This window comes from Streptopelia decaocto, assembly GCF_964273445.1.
Source record: "Streptopelia decaocto genome assembly, chromosome: 16".
NCBI lineage: Eukaryota > Metazoa > Chordata > Aves > Columbiformes > Columbidae > Streptopelia > Streptopelia decaocto.
The window spans coordinates 5,149,738-5,166,475 of record NC_138671.1 but is presented as its reverse complement, the minus strand read 5'-3'; the positions used below and the strand labels follow the sequence as shown (position 1 = coordinate 5,166,475).

Genomic DNA, 16,738 nt, shown 5'->3' with positions numbered 1-16,738 from the left:
CAAAAAATGCTGGATGGCTTCAACACAAACAGACGTTGGCTCTTTTCTACTTTCCCCCCTCCAGCCTGAGCTCCTTTAACGTCACATTAAGCTGCAAAGGGCCATGGCAGGAGGAGGCAGCTGGAGTGTGACGGTGCTGCCTGCATCCTGCCATCCCATGGGTGCTACCAGGGTCTGCCAGACCTAAAACTAGCTCTGGCTGCTTCCTTTGTTGCTGCTTTTCTTCCTTATCGCAGTCCCATGCTCAAACCAGCTCTCTTGAAGCTGAGTTTTGTTTCCTGACTTAGGGCAGCATTCTCAAAAAGTTCCCCCCTCCAAACATGTAGGCTCGTGGGACTGTACAGCTCGCAACCCCCTTGCCAATTGAAGGGCTGTGCCGCGTTGATGCCTCAGACGATGGACCCCCCCAGTCCCGGGGCCATACACCGACACACTTGCCCTGTTTTTCTTCTCTGCAGGCATTTGCTGCCGGCTGCCGTGGGATTCTTCTCCAACGCCTTTCTCAGGGCTGAGCGGCCGTGGGCGAATGCTCAGCCAAGTGGAGGAAACAAATGAGCCCACCCTCTGCTCCCAGCTCAGCCCCGCAGAGCTGGAGCACGGCCACCCCCCAGCACATGGGGGTTTCTCAGCCACTTGATGTCCCTGCAGCAGGGATCTGGTGCAGAACTGCCCTGGAGGGACGTGTCCCTCAATGTCCTGCTGCTGTCACCTTGCTCGCCTGGCTGAGGCACAGTTAGACGTGATCCTGGCTGTCCCAGGACCTTTGATCAGCCTGAACTTCAGCCTTGAAGCCTGGCAGCGAGAGACACTGATGGTACTTCCACACCACCCTCCCTAGGACAATCCCAGGGGCCAGCTCTGCCCAGCACCGGCAGGTCTGCCAAGGTACTGGAGCAGCCCAGGCTTGCTGCTGCCTTTCTTTGCCCTGGCTGACCCAAAACCTCAGGATCTCACACTCTCTTAACCCCCTGCAGCCACTTCTCCTTCCCAGGCAGTGAGCAAGCCGGGACTGGGCCAGAGCAGGGCCCCGCGGGGTTTCCCCTATCTCCCCACTCTCAGCTCCTCAGGCCTCAGGGTGCTGAGCAGGGGCGGGGGGCTGTTCAGAGGAGCGGAGCTGCTCCCTCATTTCCCGTCGCACAGCGGGGTACCGCGGAGCGTGGCCTCCCGTGCCGCCTTCCCACACAGTTTCAGTTTAAGGTTTTTATTTTTCCTTTGAAGCTCCGAGCATCCCTCTAGCACCGGGGCCGGCAGAGAGAGCGGCGTTCGGGGACCGGCCGAGGGGACAGGGAGGACGGCCCCCGAGAGACCGGTGTGTGCCAACCTCGGACGTGCTCCCGGCAGAGGAGGGAGCGCGTCGCTGGTCCCAGCCACCGCCGGGGCAGCGTGCGGTGACCCCAGGGGCGGGCAGATCCGATCCTCGGGTCGGGGCTCAGCGTGGGGCGGGGCTGGGGCCGGCGGGGAGAGGCGAAGGTGGCCCTGGGAGAGCGATCCGGCCCCACAAAGGAGCGATGCGGACCCCGGGGAGCGCAGGCACCCACCGCTGGCGGCCAGACCCGGCGCACTGTGCCCAGGACCTGGCGAGGAAAGATTTGCATAAACCACGCCTCCTATGCTTGAATGCCCCGCCCATTATCGCCTTATTAGGCCTGTCTCGCCCCGCCCTTGTATATTTGCATAACCATGCCCCCTCTGTTTGCATGCTCCCGCCCCATCAATCTCCTAATTTGGTCAGTTTCACCCCGCCCCGCTCTCTGATTGGCGGCCGCCCGTCCCGCGCCCCGCCCCTGTGTATAAAATGTCGGGCGGGAGGGTGGCCACGCAGAGGCGCTCGACGCGAACGGCGCTACCGGGAGGCGGAGGCGCTCCCGCCCCTCCCGCCATGAGCAGCAGCGGGGGCCCCGCGCCGCGGCTGTGCCGCCTGGAGCGGGGGCCGGACGGCTACGGCTTCCACCTGCACGGCGAGAAGGGCAAACCGGGCCAGTTCATCCGGCTGGTGGAGGCGGGGTCACCGGCCGAGCGCTCGGGGCTGCGGGCCGGGGACCGGCTGCTGGAGGTGGATGGCGAGAACGTGGAGCGGGAGAGCCATCAGCAGGTGGTGGAGCGCATCCGCGCCGCTGCCGGGGCCGTCAGCCTCCTCGTCGTGGAGCCGGTGGCCGACGAACAGCTGCAGAAGCGGGGCGAGTCGGTTACCGAGCCCCCCGTGGGCGGCGGACAGGCGGCCCCGGAGCCGGCGGAGCCTCGGGAGCCCAGCGGCGACGGACAGCGGGTAAATGGGCGGCCGGGGGGTGGTGGTGCCAAGGAGGGGTTTCGGGCGATTAAAAGTTTTCTGGGAGAAGGGATGGAGTCCGGGGAGCAGGGAGGTGTCGGGACCTCCCGGCGCTGGCCCCGGTCATCGCCTTCCAGCCGAGCGGGCGGGAGCAGCCGCCGCCGCGTCTGCCCCGGTCTCCCCGGGGCGCCTTGTGTGGTTTCGCTCTCGGTTCTTTTTCTTTTTTAATCGTGTCTCTGCAGTGACACCGGGCCCCGCCTCCTTTTTTATTTTAATGTGGCTTTTTTGCTTAACGCTTTTCTCTAGCAGTCGTGTCGGGTGGCGAGCGGGGGCAGGCGGGTGGATGGGGCTGTTTGGACCTGTAACCGAGCAGCTTGTCGTGTCCCGGAGCCCTTTGGCCGCTCCTTATGCTGCGAGGCCGGTAAAACGGGGTGAGAAAAGCAACAGGGAGTGAGGGCGGTGGTGAGCTAAGACATGCAGGTGAGCCCCTGCCCGAAATACCTGCTTCAAAATACACCAAAGTAGCTGTGGCGGGGGGATGGGGCGGCAGTGACTGTGGGCGTTGGTGGCAGTCACTTGTGCCCTGAGTGTGTCTGGTCTCTGCCGTGGAGCAGAGATGATGGAGCCCTTCCCAGGCTGGGGGAGACTGATCCCATCGGTGGGTCCCTGTGCACAGACACTTACTAATTCAGGAATGTCGGCCTTACGCGGCATGTGGGAGTTAGCGGTTGCACAAACAAAGTGATGTAGAAAGGTGAGGAATTGAGAAATAGTTGACCTTTCCTGCCTGGAGCTGTTCCTAGGAGACGCTCTGGACTGCCAAAGATAATACTGCTTTTTATTTACTCAGCAAAAACATATATTTGTTGTGACCACAGAGATGTGGATGGTCTTCCTGGGAAGGAGGTTCTTGGTGTCCCCGAGGAGGGGGACCTTCTGGGGAGCTATTGTGGCCAGCTCCCAAAGACCAGCTGTGCCGGGTTGGTGCTATGGGGCTTTCCCAGTGCCGGTGCTGAGCCACAGGCAGACTTTGCCTCACTGAGCTGTTGTCACGCAGGGTTTTGCTGAGGATCAGGTGTTTTTTATTAGTTGTGTCTCCTGTTAGACTTTACCCTCGTGCCGGCTGCCCGTTGCCCTCGGTTGGGCTGATACACTGCAGGGCACAGGTCTCATCGCTCCCTGGCTAAAGCACCTACTGGATGTGCTTGTTCAGGTGGGAACAACCAGGCTCTGCCCCTGTCACTGTCCCCCATAGCATCCCTGGTTCCCTGGGTCTGGTCCTGTGCCGGGCTGCGATGCTGCCCTGTGCAGGGGGGTGTGCCTGCCCTCCCGCATGTCACAGTGACAGCAGTCCCGCAGGGCCAGTGAGACCGTCTGTGCTGTGCTTTCCTCTCCAAGATGTCTCCATGAGCTGGGAAAAATAAAAGGGATGTGGCTAATGTAGCTTGGGCGAGTCCCCTGCCAAGCTTGGGGGGCTGAGGATGTGCAGTCCCCAGTGGAATCAGGGCCCTGACACGCTGCGGGGTGGCTCCTGCTCACAGGAGCTGTGTTGGCCACGATGCAGATGGCCTTGGAACCTGGAGATGCCCTAGGGGTTTTAAGGGGGCAGCCTAAGCTAGAGGTGCCCCACAGTCTCAGGGGGCAGATTCAGGGCACAGCCCGTGCAGAGCTACCGCAGGCGGTTTCTCTCTGTGCAGGAGCAGGAAGTGGGTGACACCGTGGGTGACATGGGGTGACATTGCCGTGGATGGTTTCTCAACAGGTAGCAGGAAATCTTGTGGCTGGGGCAGGGCCTGGTGCTCAGGGCAGGAGAGCCAAGGCAAGTGGGTTTGGAGACATTGCCCCAGCCGGACACCTACTGCCCAGGGTGGGCAGATGCCGGGCGGGATGCTGGGCCAAGCCGGAGCAGGCAGACCGGGATTCTCTCTGGTGAACTGAGAACACACTGGCGTGCCTGTTCTCTGGCCGCTGACAGGCAGCCGGTGACTGCAACCCCGTCCCCCCACAGCCCCCAGCAGCCCCGTCCCAGCCCCAGGGTTCGTGGGATTCCCCTGGGATCGCTGCAGTGGAGAGTGGCAGGTTTGCATGTGTCAGAGTTCTGTTTGCTTTATTGGGCTGGACTTGCCTTTATTTGCTTAACAAGCCTGGAGACACTGCTGGGAGAGTTGGCTGGCAGCACCTGCACCCTTTTTGGATCTGAGCAAGGGCTTGATGTCTCTCACCTTTCGGCCAGGATCCAACCTCTCTGCAAACCCTGCTGGGTCCTGCATGGTTGAGCCCCCCCTGTGCCAGTGGGCTCGGACACCCCCATGGCTCATAGTGCTGGGCGTGGGCTGAGCAGGTTTTTAGGGGGGTCATAATGGACTCCCTTCTCATTCCTGTAAAACCCTCAGAGCACAAACCTCCCTGATGCTGGGGCGGAGGTTTTGAGCCTCCCTGGAGGCACCTGGGGAGCTGATCCCCGCACCCCTCTTCTGCAGCACTGAGCCAGCGAGGTGACAGTTTCACACCCCCGAGGCCAGCCCCGTTTCCGGGGGCCCTGTGCCGCGGGCACTGTCCCCAGTGTGACAGCTCGTCCTCCCCCCGCCTGAGTTTCCGGAGGCTTCAGCTGCCGGGGAGTGTCTTGAGAAAGTTTGGTGCAAACCGCAAGGCAGCACCGGCAGCTGCCAGCCCAGCACCCTGGCACGGACTGGGGCTGCTTTCACCAGGACAAGGCTTTTGCTGCCAGCCCCAGGCTTCCCTCTTGCAAATTTAGTGCTAAATAAGAGCCATCCCTGGCAGTAATGCTCATTTCTCCTTGTAAAACCTGGGTGAGCCTCCCAGGGTTGCATTTTGGGGTGTAACAGACAGTAGATTTCCCCCATTTGGGAGCACTGCAGTGGGGGTAGCTGGTGTCTAATTAGGAAATGAATTAAATTTCCTCTCAAGGCAGCTGCATGAAAAGCAGCTCCAGTCAAACGGGACGTGACGGGGATGCTGCGAGGAGGCTGCTTTGCATCCCCTTTGTATGAAGCCCAAATGTGTGCGCCAGATTTCGGGACCCGTGTGAATTTGCTGGCCTGGGCGTCCCCAGAGCCGTTGTGTTTCTCTTTGAGTAAGCAGGCATGCTGACGCCGATGGGCTTGTTGTTGCTTGTAGGGCTGCAGGGAGTTTCCTGGTACTTGGGGCTTCAAAAGCTGCCCTGAAGTTGCTATTGTGGGGCTGGGAGCAGGGGAGCAGGTCCTGACATGCTGTACATTTGGGGACCCCATATTCCTGGGGCTGCTAGTTCTGCTGGGTGGCTGAAGGTGCTGGGGAGGGGTGGTCCAGCACGTTCTTGGAAAGAGAAGGGTCTGGAGATGCCCCAAGCTCTCTTCCAGAGCAGGAACAGGGACATGATGCTGCTGAGCTCCCCATCCCAAGTGGGCATCTCTGCCAGCACCCCTGGGTGCAGTGGAGAGGGATGCCCATGCTGGGGGCTGAGTCCAGATCCCCCACCACCCTCCCCGCTGGAGGTTGTAATTGCTCGTTAGGAGGCTCTGCCAGATAATCCGTGCCCCAATGTGGCAGCAGGGCTACTGGTATTGGAGGAGAGGATGCAAAAGCTTATAGAAATTACAGGCATTTCCGTTCTCCTGCAGTGTGGGGCTTTTCCACATCCCAGGTGTTGACTTCGAACCCTTTCACCTCAGGTCCCTCTGGCCACGGGGACTTTGGGGCTGGTGGGATGCTCTGCTGTGGGGTGCTCACCCCAGAGACAGGCAGGATACGGTTGCTGGGGGTTTGGATGCATTCAGATGTTTCCCTCTGGGAGGCAGGACAGTGGCTGCCTGCTGGCAGGAGGGCTTTGGGGAGGGCGAAGGCGGGCTGGGACGCTGGGCGGGGAAGCTGCCAGCCGCTGGCAGGGGGATGATGGGGGGGGCAGGTCACGGCTCGGCCAGGCTGCCCTGGCACCGGGTGCTCCTGCCTTCACCAGCTGCCCTTGAGGGCTTGGTGCCATGACCTGTCCCCCTGTGCTGATGCGTCTGTCTGTCCTGCAAGGCTATCCCCTTTCCCCATACCCAAATTCATGGCCCCAGTCTCTCAGGGAGCCTGGGGCTTTGTTGGTACGGGTGGGAGCAAAGTCCTCCCTCCTCCTCCTCGCCCGGGAGCGCTGCCAGCGCTGCCAGCCGGGTGCTCCCTGCGGCTTTGTCCCGAGCTATCGGTGTGGAGCAGCCCCGCGGCGCTGCCAAGGGCAGCGGGAGCGCAGGGCAGGGACCCAGGGAGGTGCTGCCTTCCTCCCGGCTCCCCCAGAGCCTGCTTTTTGGGCTTGTTGTGGGTCTTCCCTGTCCCCACCCTCGCTGGGACTGCTGCTGGGGCAGGCACTGTGTAGGCAACTGGTGTGGGTGCTTTGGGGTGGGGGTTCCATGGTTCCATGTCTGGGTTTGCCATGGGGGGGGTGTGCAGCTTGCAAGGGGGTGATGGGGGGGGATCTGCACTGGCAGCTGAGACTTCTCCAGTAGCAAAGGCTTCCTGGCTGGGATGGGCTGGGGGAGCTTCCCAGAAGCCTGGGCTCCATTTCCTCCTCAGCTTTCACATGGCAGTTGCAATTGTGATCCCAAAAGAAAGAGCATGGTCTGGGGACATACATAGTAACATGTTTTGCTGTAATTAGCATGCCCTGCACCTTATTAATTACCTAGAGCATGGGTTCATTGGACATTTTGTGTCCCAGCTTGAGGTGTCTGTGGGTGCAAGTGGCCACTCAAGGATCGTGTCCCTGCCACCCATGCAGGCGTCTGGTGGTCCTGGTGCTGTCCCTGGGTGGTGGGGGGTTCTGGGAGCAGCTTTCCCATGGCTGTCCCCATTGCAGGAGGAGCTGCGGCCCCGGCTGTGCTGCATGAAGAAGGGTCCCAATGGCTTCGGCTTCAACCTGCACAGTGACAAGAACCGCCCAGGGCAGTATGTGCGCGCCGTCGACCCCGACTCACCGGCCGAGGCAGCGGGGCTGGCCCCCCAGGACCGCATCATCGAGGTATGCATGGGCAGGGGGCTTCTCTCCAAAAAGCTCGGTGCTCCCTTGCATCCCGGTGCCCAGGAGGGAGGTGCCGTTTGCACGGTGTCCCCAGTGCCAGCGGTGACTCAGGGTGCAGCCGCCTGACCCCAGCGATCCCCACCCAGGGGTGCGAGTGGGCGTTGGGGAGCAGCACCCACAGGGCTGGGGCTGAGCGCTGTGGATTAAGTGGGTTAGGTGGCAGTGGTGTTGTCCCCTGCCCGAAGCAGGAGTGTCCCCAGGGTGGGGCAGGCTGAGGACAAGGTGCACGGTGGCCCCAAGCCTCGTTGCCGGCTGTGACCGGGGTGGGGACAGAGCTTGTGCCAGGTGGGGTGGTGACCCATGAGGGCAATGACCGGCTGAACACCAACCCCGCTGCTCTCCAGGGTGTGGAGCTGCTGCCTCTTGTGGGGTGAAGCTTTTGGGGACTGTGCCTTGTCCATCCTGCCCATGTCCTGCACCAGCCCCAAGTCCATGCCCTGCTGGGTGCTCCCTGGCAGCTTTGCCCGTACAATCCCGTGCTAATCACTCAGAGGAAAATCTGCTTTTAATGAGGTTTTGCTGGCTTCACCACTAATCCCTGCAAGGCTCCAGATACCTGTGGGGGGCTGTGGGGTGGCTGTGCTGGGGCTGTGACTGGTACCAAGGCTGGTAGCTGGCCCCTCCATGGAGCTGCCGAGGGATGGGTGTCCCCTGGCTGCAGCAGTGACATGGTGCCGTGCCTGCAGGTGAACGGCGTGTGCATGGAGGGCAAGCAGCACGCTGACGTGGTGGCCGCCATCAAGGCAGGCGGTGACGAGACCAGGCTGCTGGTGGTGGACGTCCTCACGGATGAGTTCTTCAAGAAGTGCAAGGTGGTGCCCTCGGAGAAGCACCTGGCAGGTGGGCTGGGGGCTGTGCTGTGGGGAGAGGTCTTTGTGTCACCTCTGCTGGCTCCATGTCACTTTGTCCACAAACCAGGGGGTGCTGGGGAGTCCCTGAGCCCTGAGAGGAGGTGGAGGTCTTGTCACCCCAGGGATGAGCAGAGTCACCCAGCTTTGGAGTGTGGTGCCCAGCAGCATCCCACGGTGCTGCAGGGCTGGCCGTGAGGGGTGGGTTACAAAATTGGGGACCTGGACAGTGCTGGGTGAGCACTGGCTACATGCAGCCCTTGCTGGGCACCACTGTCCCCAGCGGTGAGGGCACAGAGCAAACACATCCTCACTCAGCACCCGTGTCCTCGCCCTGCAGGTCCTTTGCCAGAACCAGTTGCCAATGGTGATATAGGGAAGGTAAGAGAAGCCTCATCTTGCTTTTAATCCCAACTATGCCAGTCTCGGGGAGGGGGACCCTGCCCATTTAAGTGTCCCATCTGCCCATGGGTGGCTGATGCCACCAAGGACCCTGATGCTTCCAGGGTCCTTCCGCAAGAGCAGGTGCCACTGGGATGGGGACCGGGAGCTGGTGCCTCCCAGGACGGGGTTTGCCTGTGGGGCTGAGGGTCACAGAGGTGGCTGCGATGCCTCCCTCCTTCCTCCTCCTCCATCCTCACAACGCTGCAGGGTGGGAGTCTTTGTGCTGCCAGGAGGCAGCATCCAGCCCTGCAACCACCCTCCTCCTCCTCCTGCTAAAACCAGGGCTGTCAGGCAGGGGTTTAATCCTGCCACACTGAGGTATTTATAAGCCTAGAGCCCACAGGGGATTATGTGTGGGGAGGGCGGATTTCATGCCCCCCCCCCCCCCCAGGTGGGACTCACAGTTCCAGGAGCTGTTCCCAAACCGCGGGGCTGGAGCTGCCCTGCTCACACCTGCTCCCTGTTACCCCAGGAAAACGGTGGAGAGCCGCGGTCCAACTCAGTGTCCGAGAGTCCGTCCAGCCCCGGGCCACTGGCCGTTTCCCCCAACTCCAGTGAGACGCACAGCGAGGTAGGGCTGGGGGTACCAGGGAGGTGGTGGCTGGGAAGCGGGATCTGGGGCTGAGCCCCCACTGTGGAGCTTTCCTGGGGGTGGCACGGCGGGGCTGATGCAGCCTCTCGCCCCCCAGGCTGACGCGCAGGAGGGTGACAAACGTCATTCAGCACCTGGCTCCCTCCTGGACCTGGACATCCCGCTGGCGGTGGCCAAGGAGCGGGCACACCAGAAGCGCACCAGCAAGCGGGCACCCCAGATGGACTGGAGCAAGAAAAACGAACTGTTCAGCAACCTGTGAAGGGCCCAGGGTGGGGGGCGAGGGTCTGCTGTGGCCCCCCAACCTCACACCCACCTCTCCTGCATCCTCCTCCCCACCACGGGCTCCCGGCAGGGATGTGGGGCTGCTCCTCTGACCCAAGGGAGGGGGCTTGGTGGGCAGTGAGCATCCCCACAGTGGGGTCCTGGGCACTGGTTGTAGGTTAGAGAGAGTGGGGGGTGGTGCTGGGGGGCTGCCCCCTCCTGTGGGCCCATCCCTGGGATGCTCCTCTCCTCCTGCCCACCCCTATAGGCACAAGCAGGGGTTGGGGGGGACTAGTGATTTGGGGGATCTGATGCCCAACACTTCTGATCCTTCCTGTTCCTTGATTATTCCTCCACCCCAAACCCCATCTCCATTTGAGCCCCTGCAAATTGCCCTTTAACAGCAAAACCTGAGGCTTTTAGTGACTTTTAGCAAACCCCACCTACCCCCCCACAACAATTCCTCCCCAGGGTGTTTGATCCCACAAGCTCCGTCCACGATGACCCTGTCCCCTCACCCCTGGGTGCAAGGAGGGGGGACATGGGTGCCAAGCATGGCGGGGAGCCCCCAGCACCCTGTCCCCAGGGCTATTTTGGGAGAGGGAGAGGGTGTCCGGGGCCAGCACGGCAAGCAATAATTATCTCCTTTCCGCCTGCTCTTGGAGACAGAGCTGATCAGGGTTTGAATCCAACACTGTTTAATTTAAAGGCTTCTCAATAGACTCTGGGTTTTATTTTCCAAAATAAATTTTCCAATCACACTGTTTATTTTTTTTTTTTTTAATGTATTTCGTGGAAATTCTTCCTGTGGATGTTTTGTTTCTGTGTTTTGCGATCGGGTGTTGTTGTACTGTCCAGCTCAAGAGAAATTCTGTTTACTGGAATAAACCTTCCTGACTTCACGTCTCCGGTTTAAGGCTAAATCCTTCCAAATCCTGAGGATGCGTGGGGGCTTGTTGGGGGGGCTCATTGTGCAGCCAGGGCTGGGGGAACAGGTAGGTGATGTTCCCAGAGACAAGGCACAGTGGGGCTGTTTTGGGTGCCCCTGAGCACCCAGTGGAGTCAGGCTGGGGGGGTCAGGGAGGGACCGGCTGGTCCCAGTGCAGGTTAATGCCTCGGTGTGATTAAATGGCTCTAATCCCCTGGGGAGCGCGAGGGGTGATGTGAAGCTCTAATCTGTGTCTGCTGGTCTGGTTGGGGGGCAGCAGTTCTGCTTGGGGAGCCGAAATCTGCCCCCGGGCCCTCTGGGGGGGTTGGGGTGAGCCTGAGCCCCAGGGTTGCATCCTGGGCTGGGGGAAGGCAGGGGGGGTGATGGGGCAAGGGTTTATTATCCCTCTAAAATGATGGGTCTCAGCCCTGTCTGGGGAGCAAAGCAGGGCAGAGAGGGGTTTTAGTGTGGGGTTGGGGATGGTGCTGTGCTGGAAGGGGCTGGGGCCACAGCATGGGGGGCCAGGATGTCCCCAGGTCTCCATCACACTGCCCAGGGCTATTTTTAAGCCCATGTGGGATAGTTTTTACATGGCCAAGCTCAGCCCCACTGCCACAGCGGTGAGTGTGGGACGTGCTGTGCCAGGGGGGCTCAGTTGGGCTGAGCTGGTGGCACCACACTGTAGCGGGGACAGTCGGATGGTGGCTTCCTGGGGACAAGGCAGGGCTGCGCTCTCGGCACTTCGCTTCCTCTCCTGCCGCACACCCGTGTTTCACACTCCAAGCCTCCAGACAAGCTTCTCCACCTGAGCAGACGAGTGGCTGCAGCTCAAAGGATGCCCAAGTGACAAAGTGCCACCAGATCTGCCGGGGATGTGCAGGCTGTCACTCCCCCCTGCAAGCTGGGGGAGCCCATTTCAACCTGCCTTGTTCTCCTGAGTTGTGTCCTCTGCGGTGGTGCTGCTGAACAGAGGTGAGCCCCTGTCCCCTCCTGTCCCACCCTCGCCCCTTGGGACAAGCAGCGTGTCCCTGCCCGGGACGGGGAGCAATGCTGTGGGCTGGGGCTGCCCACACAGGGCAGGAGTGGGGGCACCCAGCAGGTCCCAGCAGCATTTTTTGCCTCTTTGCCTGGCCAAGCAGACTGGGGACTGGCTCCCCCGCCAGGACCCCCCCAACCTGGGGAGGCCCGTAGCTCCAGGACAGACCCAACTTTGTTTTGGGTTGCCAGGGCGAAGGCTTTTCCCAGCCGCCCGAGGAGGCGGGGGAGCGCGCTGGCGTTGCCCAGGGAGCGGGGATGCCAAGCGGGGTGCTCGTCAGCTCCGCAGCAACCACCCGGGCATGTGGAGCTGCAGCAGCAGCGTTTCACTGTGCCCCCCCCCTCCAGCCCAGCAGCAAAGGCTGAAGGAAAATACTTTTCCCACCTTGGTCACTTTTTATGGGTGCAAATCCCACCCCAGCGATGTGCTGCTGGCAGAGGGATGAAACACTCTGTGGCAGGAGCACAGGGCCAACAGTTCACCCCCAGGTTCGGCAAATCCCATTTTGGGGGGCAGAATCCATTCCTGCCTGCAGGAGGTGACAAGGAGCATGAGGATTAGTAGCCCTTGTCAGGGTAATCCCAGCTGGAAGCAGAGCCACTCTTCACTTTATTACTGCACAAAGCTCTTGCTACAACTATTTCCACACTAAACAGTTGTTTAAAATACCGCGATACACTCTTCCCACGCTTGGTTTTAATAATAGCCGCAGGAACGATGTAATTAAATTAACTAAAATTGGAAAACTAAAACCCCCAGGCCCTAAAAATACAGGCACAGCAACACTAAAAATTCCACAGTCTCCAATAAAAACATCCCTGGGCAAGTCTAAAAGCTATTACCTGATCCTTTGTAATTGGAACAAATAATTTCTGGTCTAGAATTAGCCACTATGGCTGCTGTTGCAGTGGCAAAACACACAGGAGCGTCAGTTATCCTCTTTACCTTCTGTCCCCTCTGCTCAGCAAGCTGCCCTGCTGTGCAGAGCAGGAAAGGTCCATCTCAATAACTGCACTGAGAGGTCTGTCCACCGGGAGTCAGGCAAGTGCCTCTTCCCCAACAACAGATCTCAAATACATCACCGCAGAGGCCAGCTGGCCAACTCCTGCCCTAAATATATCCGCCCCCAATAAGAGAGTTTTTTCCCCACATTTATCTTACTGGAGAGCAGTGAACGGAGCCACTGGGCTCGGCAGAGCAAGTCCTGAGCTCCCTGAAGAAGGCGGATGGCAATTGTGTTTCTTTCAGCTGTGTTCTCCTCCTCCTGGCTCTCATCCTGGGAAAATGAAGCGCAACATCCCTCCACCGATGGCCTGAGGCTTCCAGGTCCAAAGCTTTCCCCAAAGCTCGGCAAGATTTTGCCTCTGCAGCTGCTAGTGCTCCCCATTATGCTGTCAAGGTGACAAGGCTCTGCTCCAGCCTCGGTCAGCTGATATCAGTAGTTTTCCTTCTGTTAATTTGCCCTTTGGTTGTGATCGCCCACCTCTGGGCCTCTTGCTTTCAGGACCCAGTAGTGCCCCCCTGCAACCCACCACACCCCAAAAAATAGGGTTTGAAGAGTCTCTGCTGTCCTTCACAACTTCCAACCACCCTTTCAGCAGCCAAAAAAAGCAGCCAAGCCCCGCTGCTCCCAGACAGCTCTAGGGAAACCTCAGATTTGTGTCATTTTCTTTTTTTATTCAAGAGAAAACAGACTAAGCTACTACTGCTGCACTGAGACTCTCTCTGTCAAACAGATGACTCCTGCTCAACGGGCAGTGGAAGAAACAACAGTGGGTGCTGCCTGTCCAGAAACTGGTGGCACCAGGAATCAATTAACTGCTGGCAATTTCAGGCTCTGCTGGAACAGCACGTGAAGGTTCTAGTCATTCCTCGTCAAGCCTGTGAATTTGTGGCTCTTCTCCAGGTCCAAATTTCAGGCAGTAATTCCTGGCTGGTGCAACAAGGTGCAAAGTTGACAAGATGACAAAGTAACTGAAGGAGAAGGACCAAATAGTCAAGTGCAGCCTTGGCTCACTCGTGTCTCCCACACCCAGACCTCGTGGCGGTGTCCAGCTCCTCCCTGGATGCCAGGCCTGTGTCTGACTGCGCTGTCAGGTCTCCAGCGTCCCAGCTGGCAGCTTTGGTTCCACGTAGCTCTTCTCCTCCACGTGGTTTGTCTGCTCCAGGAGCCACTGTCTCTCCTGGTCACCGACATCCAGTCTCAGCGTCACCTCTTGGAAAACACTGTTCACAGCAACCTGTATCATACAGAGGAAAAACAGCTCAGTCCTGGTCAGAGGGTAAATGCTGCTCACGTTCTCTGGGGGCTGTTATCGTACCTCCTTAAAATGAAGCTTTTTGAACATGCAGATGCTGGTTTCATTTTCCTGACCGATCTTAGCTTCAAATTTGGTGATCCCCAGGTTTCTCACTCCTGCAAAAGAAACCAGAAATGTAAACATTTCTAAACCTGCTTGGCTGCTGCATCTGTGGAAACACGGGGCTCCAGTCTCTGGGACGGATGGATCCCTTACTACCCTTGTGTCATCGCTGGAAATATTTGCTTTGAGATCACATCCCTCTTGCACGGAGCCACCCTTACCATAGGACATCATCATCAGCGTTGCCTCCTTGCCAAACCCTCTGCCGCGGTAGCTGGGCTCTGAAAGAGAGAGATGCACAAGTCAGCATCCAGTTCCGAGAGACAAATCAGCCACGCTGGGTACTTTTCAGAAAAGACAGTGACCCAGACCAGCAAACGATGCCAATCAGGACTAAACAGCCATGGTAAAACAAGGAGAATAAAAAGCTGCTGTACGTAACATCTGTCTGCAGCTGTTTTTAGCCACAGTGACGGATGCCCAAGCTCGGAAGCAGAACGTGACCTGCAATCATAATTTCGATCTCGCCCAAGGTGGGATCCTCAGCATCGGTGAGGAAGAGGTTGACGTCCCCCACCATGCAGTCCTCGTCCGCACGCTCCTGCCCAGCCCACTGTGCCGTGTCCAGCACGATGAAGGTGCACTCTGGGGAAAACAAAACTGTAGCAGCATTTTCAGGGCACATGGAGAATTATTCACAAGTTACAGAAGGATGAAATTGAAAGCATGCAGTGGACAGAGGAACAGGAGTTTCCACATGTTAACAGTGAGGAAGAGCTAACAATTTGGCCTCCCACACCAAGTGTTCCTGCTCCCAGCCCTACAAACAAGAAATATTCTGCAAAAAAAAGAACATTGTGAGGGTGACATAGACACCCAGACTACAAACAGCCAATTTAAGGAGCAGGAAAACTTCTACCCCATGACTGAGGTCTCCCTGTCTTGTCTCACCCTTCAGCAAGTTTGGACAAATAACTGTTTGGTGCAAAAGAGACTGAGACCTAGTGATTCACCTAGTCCACATTACTTTTGTTTTTAGTAAGGCTTTTAACGCCAGTTATGACAAATGTTCCAGGCCAAGGTCTTTGCCAGCCTCAGTATTTTGCAGCTCACTATATTCCTACCAGGCTTTTATGGGCAGTGATTCATGACCTGTAGGAGAGCCGGGGAACCAATTCAGTCAATACACCTCAGCCAGGTAATTATAAAGTTATTCGATTTCTCAAGGAAAAATACAACCCCCCTCCAACTTTTTAGGATGATCAGGCCTGGGGAGTGTTGACGGTGCTGCAACAGCTCAGCAGATAACACTGCAGGAAGTAAACCATTGTGATCTTTGATAAATAGCATAAAAAGAGCACCAACAGCCCTGGACATTTTCTGCTTCCCTGAGCATACTGCAGCTATAAAGAGAAAGCAGGAGCTTCAAACTGGCTGCAGGAGGTCTCACATCTCTGTTTCAGCAAGAATCACTAACCGGGCACTCTCAGCCCACTGCGGGTCCTTTACAGGACAGAAGGAACCTGTTCACCCCTCCTACCCACCCCTGGAAAGTGTTTAGGATCCTCCTCACTGTCCGCGTCGTCCCGCCAGCTGCGCTGCATCTCGTACTCCTGCTCCAGGCTGAGTGGTTCCGAGGCCGTCAGGCGCTGCAGCTCCTCCGACCGCATCCACTCGTGGTACCTGACAATGGGACCCGCAACCAGGTCACTGCCTGAGCCACAGCATCGTGGGCTGATTTCTGTAAGCGCTCCAGGGATCAGGCTGTCAGAAAACAGTCTGGGAAACACTAGCCTGGAATTCATAGCAACTTAAAGAGTATCCACAAGTTTCTTTCCCTTATCTAACACAGGAATTCACGTTCTTCGTGGAAATTTAGGAAGTTTGTCCATCCTGTGGCTTTGTCTGGAGAGCGCCCAATGCAGACTTGATGTTTTTAAAACTACTGAGCACTGAGTTCCAGTGCATTTCATCCCGGCTGAGATGGATATGGCATCTCCTGGATGCTGACAAGAAGACTAATACTGGTATCTTTGTGCTGAGGCTACAGATGCCCAGGCTAGCACTTTACAAACTGCCTGCATGCCTGCTTCTAATTTATCAAATATCCATCTGGCTTTACACCTTGAAGTTTTGCTCTTCCGCTGTCATTAGGGAAAGACATCAGCGAACAAGAGCACTGCTGGTGGTTCACTCAGGGCCAGGTGTTTCCCTGGGTACACAGATGTTCTCTCTGCCACCAGACCTGGCCAAGAGCCAGGCAAAAAGAGGGCAAAACCAGTGGCTTTTCTGCGAGTGCTCTTTCTGCTGTGCGGCTCCCAGGGGAAGAGAAGCCCTGCAGCACTGTTTCTCAATACCACACTCCCTTTGAAAAGTGAAATCAGACCGCCCAGGAGTTTCAAAGGACAGAAGCCACGTACCGGGGCACATGTGCAGATGTGTATGGCACCAGGGTCACCCTCTGTCCTTGCAGCACCGTGTTCTGATTAATCTTCATGGTCTCTGCACTTAGAGAGACCCAACACCCAACTCTGTGTGTCCAGTGAGGCCAAGGGATGGGCCGGCAGTTCTTCCCGGAGCCCTTCGGGAGCCAGTGATCGCCACTCTCACTGTGAGGACAGACCACAGCTGACACCAATCCCCCACACAGCACCTTCCCGCGCCCCCTGCTCCCCTCCCAACCCAGGGCAGGGCTGCATCGGTGCCGCAGAGCCCTGGGGCTCTGCCCTCACAGGAGCCATTCACGACCCACGTGGCAGTGGAGCCGCCCTGCGCCGACGCACCGGGGGGGGTGATCCGTGTACTGAGAGGAGATCGGGCCGCGGGGAACCCCAGGGCCTGAGGGGAGCCCCAAGACCTGAGGGAAGGGGCCCGAGGGAGCCCCGGGGCCTGAGGGGAGACCCGGGAGCGGAAGGACCCGCCTACCTGCCGCGTCGCCCTCCGC

General features: G+C 58.4%; 2 protein-coding genes across 4 annotated transcripts; one reads left to right on the top strand and one right to left on the bottom strand.

Moving 5' to 3' along the window:
* The first annotated feature begins 1,831 nt into the window (after positions 1–1,831).
* On the top strand, positions 1,832–10,369 carry NHERF1 (NHERF family PDZ scaffold protein 1). Its single transcript, XM_082067064.1, has 6 exons — positions 1,832–2,266; positions 7,098–7,259; positions 8,006–8,159; positions 8,508–8,548; positions 9,084–9,182; positions 9,301–10,369. Exons 1-6 carry the CDS (start codon positions 1,880–1,882, stop codon positions 9,463–9,465), a joined length of 1,008 nt encoding a protein of 335 aa, XP_081923190.1. The 5' UTR covers positions 1,832–1,879; the 3' UTR covers positions 9,466–10,369.
* A 1,666-nt stretch (positions 10,370–12,035) lies between these two features.
* Positions 12,036–16,731, bottom strand: NAT9 (N-acetyltransferase 9). 3 transcript variants are annotated; one of them, XM_082067008.1, is made up of 7 exons: positions 16,720–16,731; positions 16,215–16,403; positions 15,368–15,477; positions 14,299–14,439; positions 14,016–14,075; positions 13,753–13,847; positions 12,036–13,671 (listed from the first exon to the last, which is right to left on the bottom strand). In XM_082067008.1, the coding sequence occupies exons 2-7, from the start codon at positions 16,289–16,291 to the stop codon at positions 13,525–13,527; spliced, it is 630 nt and encodes a 209-aa protein (XP_081923134.1). In that variant the 5' UTR covers positions 16,292–16,403; positions 16,720–16,731; the 3' UTR covers positions 12,036–13,524. The 3 variants fall into 3 exon arrangements, with proteins under 3 accessions (XP_081923134.1, XP_081923136.1, XP_081923135.1); XM_082067010.1 differs by lacking the exon at positions 16,720–16,731 and adding an exon at positions 16,578–16,700; XM_082067009.1 differs by lacking the exon at positions 14,299–14,439.
* Between the last annotated feature and the right edge of the window lie 7 nt (positions 16,732–16,738).

Coding starts and splice junctions, on each gene's coding strand:
- NHERF1 (XM_082067064.1), top strand. CDS start 1,880: ATGAGCAGCAGCGGGGGCCCCGCGCCGCGGCTGTGCCGCCTGGAGCGG. Junction 2,267..7,097: donor CCAGCGGCGACGGACAGCGG/GTAAATGGGCGG, acceptor TCCCCATTGCAG/GAGGAGCTGCGGCCCCGGCT. Junction 9,183..9,300: donor CCAGTGAGACGCACAGCGAG/GTAGGGCTGGGG, acceptor CTCGCCCCCCAG/GCTGACGCGCAGGAGGGTGA.
- NAT9 (XM_082067008.1), bottom strand. CDS start 16,291: ATGAAGATTAATCAGAACACGGTGCTGCAAGGACAGAGGGTGACCCTG. Junction 15,478..16,214: donor ACATCTGCACATGTGCCCCG/GTACGTGGCTTC, acceptor TCCCATTGTCAG/GTACCACGAGTGGATGCGGT. Junction 14,440..15,367: donor CTGGCGGGACGACGCGGACA/GTGAGGAGGATC, acceptor TGTTTTCCCCAG/AGTGCACCTTCATCGTGCTG.